This window comes from Ochotona princeps, chromosome 8 (assembly GCF_030435755.1).
Source record: "Ochotona princeps isolate mOchPri1 chromosome 8, mOchPri1.hap1, whole genome shotgun sequence".
Taxonomy (NCBI): domain Eukaryota; kingdom Metazoa; phylum Chordata; class Mammalia; order Lagomorpha; family Ochotonidae; genus Ochotona; species Ochotona princeps.
This window is the reverse complement of record NC_080839.1, coordinates 60,010,697-60,020,122: the sequence shown is the minus strand read 5'-3', so window position 1 is coordinate 60,020,122 and position 9,426 is coordinate 60,010,697. Positions and strand designations below refer to the sequence as shown.

The 9,426-nt window shown below is 49.6% G+C and overlaps 1 protein-coding gene across 2 annotated transcripts in view; it reads right to left on the bottom strand.

Moving 5' to 3' along the window:
• Positions 1–797: 797 nt before the first annotated feature.
• Positions 798–9,426, bottom strand: part of XDH (xanthine dehydrogenase) — a 60,990-nt gene continuing 52,361 nt past the window's right edge. For both annotated transcript variants that reach the window (XM_004582714.3, XM_058668118.1), the window contains exons 31-36: positions 9,327–9,379; positions 6,952–7,066; positions 6,059–6,124; positions 3,607–3,795; positions 2,179–2,355; positions 798–1,059 (exon numbers count right to left, since the gene is read on the bottom strand). In XM_004582714.3, the coding sequence (XP_004582771.2) occupies positions 1,009–1,059; positions 2,179–2,355; positions 3,607–3,795; positions 6,059–6,124; positions 6,952–7,066; positions 9,327–9,379 (651 nt within the window). In that variant the 3' untranslated portion in view covers positions 798–1,008. The remainder of the gene's footprint in view (positions 1,060–2,178; positions 2,356–3,606; positions 3,796–6,058; positions 6,125–6,951; positions 7,067–9,326; positions 9,380–9,426) is intronic.

Here is a 9,426-nt window from a genome sequence, read left to right as displayed (position 1 = left end):
TGGAGCCACACTGCAATGCCATCACCAGGCGCAGCACAAGGGACATCTTGACCTCCTCTCTGGACCAGCTGCAGGGACCTGTAGGGTCTGTCAGGCCCAAACCCTGCACACGTGGAAAGCTGCCCAGTTTTGGATGGCTGCAGGTCCCTGAGGTAGTGCGAGTTTTCAGGCTGTGATTTTATGGGCTTGGAGAGCAGGACAAGAAGAGATGATCGCTCCAGCCCAGTCCTTTCATTAAGAGGAAGTGACAGCCCAAGGTCACGCAGTTAGAGCCCGGGCTCTCTGATTCCCTCTCCCTCTGGCTAATCTTGATTTTGATAGCATCCTTAGCTGAGTCGGGTCTGAATGAAAATTCTTCTATCTGATCATTTTTGCTTTTACAACACACAAAGCAGAAGAGGCAGGAAATCCCACACATTGGAGGGGCTCAATAATTGCATTGGTTGGAGGGCAGTCTGACTTTATGCAGCTTCATAAAACTGGATCCAATTAACCTTGAACTGCTTTCATTCTTTGTTCTCTGCAATGGGCCCAGAAGTGGTTACAGGGTTTAGTCTCATCCCACGGCTTCATTGCCTCAGTTCAGGACGGAGCTGAGGGTGTAACAGGAGATGGACTGGTTTGGAAGGGTGTCAAAGTGTCTTTGCCTTACGCTGCAGAGGTTTGTGGCAATCTGTCCTGGATGGACAGACCCTGGCGTGAGGTCATGCTCACAGGCCATCCGGTGAGCGGGGATGCAGAACAAAGGTTGCCTAAATCCATTCCAAACACACGATTCCAATGAGATGACGTCAGTTGCTCCTTAGGTCCCATTGTTCAGAATTTGCTGATCATTGTGTTTGCAATGATCAAAATCTTCCACAACAATTGATTTGCTTCGAAATGGCCTCTTGCTGAGTCACAGTTTGTCATCTGGAAGCTTCCAGAGATGCATGTTCTGTGGGAGGTGCTTCCTGCTCCAGGAGAGGCCTGCCAGGCCACAGGAACACGCCACTGAGGGTGATGGCTTCAGACCCTCTGAGACCAGGGCCTGCAGTTTTCCGCTTCCCCAGTGACACACTAGGAAGATACAACAGATTCCTTGTGGCCAGGCTCTACTGATGGCCCCATTCCACTCACACACACGCACCACCTCCCACCACTGTCCTCTACCGGTCCAAAATGGAAGACCACCCAGCAGTCCAAGCATGGCCCAGGGCAGGACCCCTAAGCTTTCTACTCATTTGTCCATTCTCCTTGAGCACTTGGCATGGGGGCAGCCATCCTGATAGGCTCCAGAGGCACCATGACGAACAACAGAGAAGTGGTGCCCATTCAAGTGGCATTTCCACTCCGGCCAGATCAGGACTGGCTTGTAGAGGGGACTCCTTGTGTGGATTCCTCACCGGGATTTTCAATCTTGTGCTGTGTGACATCGAAAGGAGCCCTTCAAGGGACCCTGGAAATGACTGGATTCCTCACTGGCTCACCTACCTGCAAGCGTGTAGCTCATCAGGCACTGCTTCTCCCAGGCATGGTGTTTGGGCAATTGTCATCCCTGGTGGCTGCGATGGGAAGTTTTTTGGGGCATCTTCACTTCCCAGGGGCATCGCCTGGGGTCAGTGTGGTTCTTGCCTCACAGCTAACATCATCCCCAATATAGGAAGATACTAAGAAGCTGCCCCATATGATCTTCCCCTAGACATGTCACATGAGGCTGCCCACACTAATGACCATGAACCTTCTCAGCCATCTCTGTTACCTACACCTCCAAGGTGGCAACTGAGCACCTACATGACATGTGGCCACCCTGGCACAGGTGTGGCCAAAGTCATTAATGATTTCCTCATTTTCCTTCTAACGCCAGAGACCTTCAACTCTGTGTCTTTAGCAAAGAAGGCATACACAATACCAGTGCAGGGCACTAAAGGGTAGGGTCTTCTGGAGTTTGGGCCATGACCTGTATCCCGAGGGGCAAAGGTGACTATACCTTGTGTTCTTCCAAACCCTAGAAGGACTCAACTCTAAGGTGTCCCATGGTGGAAGAAAGGGGTGTGTATGTGTTTCTCTCTTACTAATGGCAGTGGGCATCTCACCCCACAAAGCCAAGATGGATTAACCCTAGGCTGCCCAGCTGAGAGTCAGCCTCACGTCCACCCTTCTGTCACAGAAGGCGTGATGCTTGAGGGGGCATCGTACCAGGGTGGTGAACTGGTCCACACAGGCATTGCGGATCTTCTCTGGGGTGGCGGGACTGTCCAGCCGGAAAAGCGGCTTCGCGTTATAATCTGAGCGCTGAATGCGAGCTGCACGAATGGCATCCTTGATGGCGAAGAAGATGGAGGCAGCCAGGAAGAGGGGCGGCTCCCCGACAGCCTAGACGGAACAGAGCGCAGGGCAGGGAATTGGGGGCAGCCCTAGCCGCGGTGCCCCTCACAGGCCCAGAGTGCTGCGCAGTTAGCCTGTCGCAGGAGATTCGATGACGCCCCCACACTACCCCCCCAGCAACTGAAAATGGCAGCAGGACGCAGCCATCAAAATTCATCAGCAGCTGACAGCAATCCATTCTGTAAATGACAGGCCCCCATGGGTGTATTTCCTTACTACTCATGGTGTATTTTCCCTGATGACACCAGGCAAACATAATGTGCTATTAAGTGTTCTATTAAGAGTTGTAGTAAGTCATCATATTTTATAACCCCCTAAACCCTGATGGGAGTTTTAACTCCTGGCTTACAGCTACAAACCCAGGAAAACAGTCAGCCCACAGCTCCGACTGTGACGCCTACAGGCACCTGTAACTGTGTCCGCATCATCTGCTGGAGTTCTGGGCACAGCAATGAAGAGGATTAAAAGCACTTCGCAGCATAGCTGATTAATTCCGCCCCCCAAAGCCTGGCTCAGAGACCACCTGTTTCAGAACCACTAACATATATTCATTAAAAAGTTGGTTTCTGGGGCCTTATCCTAGAGCTAATCCATCCAATTTTCTAGCGAGGAGGAACTGCATGGAGAGCATTTAAGCATGCGCCTCCCTGATTCCAATGCACTGTAATGTGTGGCCCACGGGGACTGAGCTGAGCAAAGGGGCATCTCATTGGTTCCAAGTGATTATTTGTTTTCCTTTTTTTTTTTTTACTGCTAGAGCTTCGTCATCACATAATATGAATTCTCCACTACTTCCTACTGAATGGGACAGGGAAGAAACCAGGACAGTCATCCACAGTCCTCCAGGTGCAGTGTTCCAATCTCAAGGTCAAGTCTCAGCAGCGGAAGGGCAAGTGAGCGTGAGTAACGAGACAACGCCCTCAGTTGCCGCGAAGATGCTGACTCTCTAGGGACCACAGGAATGCCACATCTGTTCAGTCTTCTCTGAGAATCAAGCAGGAGATACGCATGTCTGAGCCCTGTGTGTTGGTCAGGATTTGACCTCCTGGACTGAACTCATGGATCAAAGCAGCAGCTTTGAAGTGGTATCTCCAACCCAAGGTAACTGATTCTCGGGCCCTTTCCTGCCCTCACCAAGCCTCTTCCTTCTTTAAGATGAGCCCCTTGCAGACCCACCAGCTCTATCCATGGCCTGCAACCACGCAGCTCGGAAGGCAGCCTGGACCCAAGCTACAGTACCTTGGAAGCATAGATGGCCTTCTTGTTGGGGCAGTCACGGAGCAGGGAGACCCGGAACTCGATGGGGATGCTGCCAAAGGCCGGGATCTTGTAGGTGCTGGGTCCCCGGGTGTGCAGGCTGCCCTCAGGGGAATAGTGCAGCTCCTCCAGGGTGAAGAGGCCAAGGCCCTGGACGAATGCGCCTTCCACCTGCAGGACAGACAGACGTGGATGTGCGTGCCTGCCTCCATCCTCCTCAGGGACACAAAGCCTCACCAGTAATCCGACCTTGGAGGAAGCTTCAGCCCAGGGCAACCTCTCTGAACTTGGGTGAAGCAAAAGTGTTAGGACGGAAAGTCAGTTTCAGGACTTGTCAACAATCCTAGGTGGGTCACAGAGCACAGGCATGGCCTGCCATGAGAACCTGCTGGAGTTTCTAAGGGGGCATTCCTCACATGTTGCCACTGACCTGGTGGCCCAAAGCTGAGAAGCAGGTGGACAGGAGGAGCGGCATTCCTTAGTGAATTCTTATAAGCTGCTGGGTTCTCATGTGCCTGGCCTTAGAGAGAAAGTTTCCCTGCCATAGCTTCCAGATCCCTTTAGGACACCTGCTGCTTTAGCTTCCTGATTCATAAGGTTGGCAGGTGACACCACAGTGACCATGTGAGGATGGGGTAAGGACCATCTGGGAATCACCCTTGAACCTGTAGTGCCTGGTGCAGGGCCCGCCTGTAGCAGGGAAATCTCAAGTTGCTCAATGGATGAATGAGATGACTGGCTGCTGGCTGACTTCTGTGGGCTTGGTAATGGTCCATGGTGGAGAGACACGTCTACATGGTCTGCCAGATGCTCACTGTCCCAGCTCTGCTGCACTGTTGCTGCCCATCTGTCCCACATTTCTCGTTATTTTCTTTGGTCCAACCCTTTGCTCCTGAGAGTTGAGCCCCTCTCTTTTGCCCTCAGGCTTGGAAGTATTTGCTTTCTGGAGTACAAAAGCTTCCCTGCGTGGAAGGGGAGGGGGGGGGATAATCAACTCTCCTGACCCTACTGCCAAGAGCATCAATCCCAGACTCACGTCCAATCCACATCAGCCTCTCCCTCCAGCCACATGTGTGGGTTCACATGCCACATGTGTGTATCTCATGTTTTACCATTCATCCTCTTGCTCTCTGAGGTGTGAATACCACTTCCATATTTTGTTTTCTGCCCTGAGAACTCAAGTCCAACCTCAGTCCCATTCTGGTGGAGCCTCATAAGTATCGTGTTACAGCCTGCTTTGAAATGACAATGAAAGGGCCCAGTGGGTGGCCTAGCAGCTAAAGTTCTCGCCTGGAAAGCACTGGGATCCCATGTGAGTGTCAGTTCTAATCCCAGCAGCCCTTCTTCCCATCCAGTTCCCTGCTTGTGGCCTGGGAAAGCAGTTGAGGATGGCCCAAAGCCTTGGGACCCTGCACCCGTGTGGGAGACCCGGAAGAGGCCCCTGGCTCCTGGCTCTGGACTGGCACAGCTCCAGCCATTCTGGCCACCTGGGAAGTGAATCAATGGATGGAAGATATTCCTCTCTGTCCCTCCTCTCTGTATGTCTGACTTTCTGATAATAACAATAACAATAGACACACCTAAATCCTTTCTGAGACCAGCAGCCACACCTGCTCATGTACCCTGGAGACCAATTCAGGTCTTGTAGGGCCTGAAACTTGCACAATTATGGGTAGTGGAAGGTTCTTCTTAAAACTACACAAAACCACAAACAAACAAAAAAAAACTAAATTGAAAATAACTATTTGAAAAAAAGAAAGAAATGACACTAGGAGGCAGGTGTGGTGGCACAGGAGGCTAATCCTCTCACTACAATGCCAGCATCCTCTATGGGCACTGGTTCAAGTCCTAGCTGCTCCACTTCCTAGCCAGCTCCCTACTCATGGCCTGGGGAAGCAACGGAGGATGGCCCAAGACCTTGGGGCCCTGTAACCATGTGAGAGATCTGGAAGAAGCTCCTGACTCCTAGCTTCAGACTGGTCCATCTCTGGCTATTGCAGCCATTTGGGGAGCGAACTTCTGGATGAAAGATCTCTCTATCTCTCCTTTTCTCTCTCTTTAATTCTGACTTTTGAGTAAACTAAAGAAGTCTTAAAAAGGAAAGGAAAGGAAAGGAAAGGAAAGGAAAGGAAAGGAAAGGAAAGGAAAGGAAAGGAAAGGAAAGGAAAGGAAAGGAAGGGAAGGGAAGGGAAGGGAAGGGAAGGGAAGGGAAGAGAAGAGAAGAGAAGAGAAGAGAAGAGAAGAGAAGAGAAGAGAAGAGAAGAGAAGAGAAAAGAAAAGAAAAGAAAAGGAAAAGAAAAGAAAAGAAAAGAAAAGAAAAGAAAAGAAAAGAAAAGAAAAAACACTGGGCAACAAGACTGTGGCTGGTGGGTGGAGTGGGGATACAGCAGTTACCAAGCCCCCTGTCACCATCCTGGTCCCCTGCGAACCTTACCTGTCCAATATCAATGGCAGGGTTCAGACTGGAGCCAACGTCCATGACGATGTCTGTGCGAAGGTTCTAAGGCAAATGGTAAAACAGAAGCAGTTTGAGAAGTGAGAGATGCTTGGAGTCACACAGATATGATGACCCTAAGACTAGAGGTTCCATCCACACAGAAGGGAAGTGCGCAAAGCTGGGCACGCTCTTGGGCACAAGTGGCCAGGCTCCTACCCCGTCTCTGTGCACACTATCACTACGCAGCTTTGCATTCTCAGCAGCGGGTGGGGGGGGGGGGACCAGAGAGCAACTCCGACCTCCGGTAAGCAGAAGGAACTTTGCACATGTTGTGAGCAGCAAAGCAAGTTTCCATGGACCTGAGGTTTTAAACTTGACTGTGGGTGGATTATGTAAGGAAAAGTTGACCCACCATGTGCTGTATATGGGCTGCCTGCAGCTTGTCCTCTGGTTCTGTAGGGTCTATAACAATCGTGTGATTAAGTGATTGAAAAAAGCTAAAAGAATACTTTGTGACAAGGAAGAACCATATGAAACTCAAATTGCAGCATCCATAAAGAACACTCTCTTGGAAAACAGGCTTATTTGTGTAGATGATTTCATGAAATTTTGTTTTGTTTTGTCTTGGCACAAGAGTAAATTTTCACAGTATTTTCCCATGATTTGTTTGAAGTCCCCTGTCCTCTGGAGGCTTTCACACAACAATAGAGTTGAGGCAAAGACTGGGGTGACCCACCACGTCTACACACTTCTCTTGGGCCTTGCATGGAATGTCTCACCACCCCTGCAGTATGGCCCTCTTGGCCCAGTGGCACAGTCTGTCTCTACCAGCCCTTGGTTGTTGCTTTTCTCTTCCCCACCTTGGCACTAAATCTTTGCAGACTTCTTACCTTGTGATCTCCTGTTAAGCAGTCGATTTCCACCTCAGAGCAGGCTACCCCATAGGAGAAGTAGTGGAAGGGATTCCCTGAGTTCGTCTCAAAGCTATAGCCAAGGTTGGGTGTTCTAGAAGAGAGGATATTGCGTGTGTACTAAGAGAAGCATGCCCCTTCCCCATAGACACACAAGTGCTCCAAATAGTTTTGCTTTTTCATCCACTTGTTCTCTGAAAAAGCCCACATATTTGGTATAGCTTGGATGTATTAGTGAAACTTAGGTAATCAAGAGCATTTTGTCTCTCGTTTCTGCTGTTTTGCCAGTGGCCCTTATCTGGTCATTCTGCAGTCTGTCAGTGTTAGGTATCAGAATGCTGGCCTCAGTCCATGGAAGTCGTACTCACAGGCTCTACTGAATTGCAGCCCATCTCTCCTGGACTGAAGGCTCTGCCTGTGATGGCTCCTGGGCTATGTTCACAGGTTCACCTGCTACCTTTGCCAAGGTGAGAGTTAAACAGATCAGGATCTTGTGCCAATCTGTACCAGGAAGCAAGCACTCCCTACCTTCCAGCGCTTGGACCTTTCTACAAATGGGCTGAGAAAATGCTAGGAATAGAAACAGACCTCCCCTTCTACATCTTATTTTCTTCTTTTTTAGTCCTAAAGTACTTTATACACTTTGGATTTTGCATGAACTGGATGCAAATACATATGTATGTGTTTTTAGTGTCCTGTTTCTGTGGACTTTTTGTGTTACAGCAGAGAAACCACAAGAACTGGTACAGCTAGAAGGCAAACAAGAACAAAGCAACACAGGGCAGAGGGGAAAAGTTTGCATAAGAGAAACCACCATCTTCCTAAACTCTGAATCCACCCCATTCATCTGACTTCCCTCTTACAGAGGGAGCTCTAAAATGTATTAGGAATTTGGGAGAAAGCCTGTATTGCTTTGTGTTTCTGTTGGTGAACTCTTACAGAACCCGGGAACATTGGCAACACATGTGCTTTCCGTTACAGCAGTCATCGCAGGATGTCTGTGAGGGATGGGCTCCAGAAAACCTCCTCCAGATGTCAACTCCCAGAGGCTGAAGTCCTTCTCACCAAACACCACAGTAGTTCCACAGGACATACGCATCTCCTGATGCGTTCACTATCTATCTCAAGACTGCTTCCGATACCTGACACAATGCAATGCTCCAGAAAGAGTAGGTTTACCATATTGTTTGGGGAACAAGGACAAGAAGACAAATCAGTCCTTTTCAAGTATTTTCAGTTCTCGGTTGGCTCCTCACGTGGAGCCATATGGGTCTGGAGGAGGGGGAGGGCTTTATGTTCCCATTTATTCAAGACATTTTGAAACAAACAAACTTCCTTCCAGCCTCCCTTCCTTCTTCCTTCCTTTATTCTATTGCTCTACAAAAGAAATAGGCCTCACTTAACTTCTCAAGAAACCTACAACATGCTCATGTCTGTGCAGCTTCAATGCCAAGCTGGCAGGGTCCCCAGCTCTGGGCACTGCTGTGGGATTTGAAAGTTTCAGAAGATGCTTGCTGACTTCTCAGTCATGCTCTCTTAAGGAAGTTCTACCTATGAGACCACACAGGCAAAACGTTCTCATTCCTGGGGAAGAGATCTCTAAGGAGAAAAACAATGCACAGGGAGCAGACATGTGGTTCAGTGTTTGAGACATGAGTTAAGAGATCTGCGTCCCACCTCACAGTGCCTGGGCTTGAGCCCCAGCCCTGGCTCCTGGCTCCTGGCTCCTGACTCCAAATTCTTCCTAAAGCAGACTCTGGGAAATAGCAGTGAGAGCTCAACTGGTTAGATTCCTGTCACCCAGATGGAAGTTCCTGGCTCTCAGCTTCATCACTGACCCAGTCCTAGCCCAGGCGGACATTAGGACAGTGAACTATTATGTAGGAGATGATTCTCTGTCTCTTTCTCTCTCTCTCTCTCTCTCTCAAAGAAATACAATCTTTTTAAAGTGATGCAATGTATAGTGCCAAACAGCACACAGGTAACAGCAAAGCATGACTCGGATCATAAAACACGCCTGAAGTTCATAAGAGAATGCTGGGGGAGAAATAAGGGAAGGTCAGCAGGTGCCACTGAGCTCCCCCAGGGAAAAAGGCCACTTTGAGGCCACAATTGGGATGAGGTCCTCAATGTGTTGACCCCTGCCTTAATCTCCTTGGCACACAGTTTGGCTAAGTATATCAGAGCATTGTTAGATTGAAAGCATCGACACAAGGTGACTCAAGAGATGAGTTTCGGTGTACCTGCTCTCTCCTGACCTTGAGTTGCCAGGAGTCAGAGCCAGAGGGCAGGCACCAGGGAGCTGAGGCTGACATCGCACAGCAAATGTGCGAGACCATTTGCACCCTACTTACTTATAAAACCCAGTAGCAGACAAGCTCACAGCATCCAGGTAGGCAGCTGAGACCTGCAGGCAGAACGGGCATCAGGAAGAGATAGGCATGGTTAGCAGAG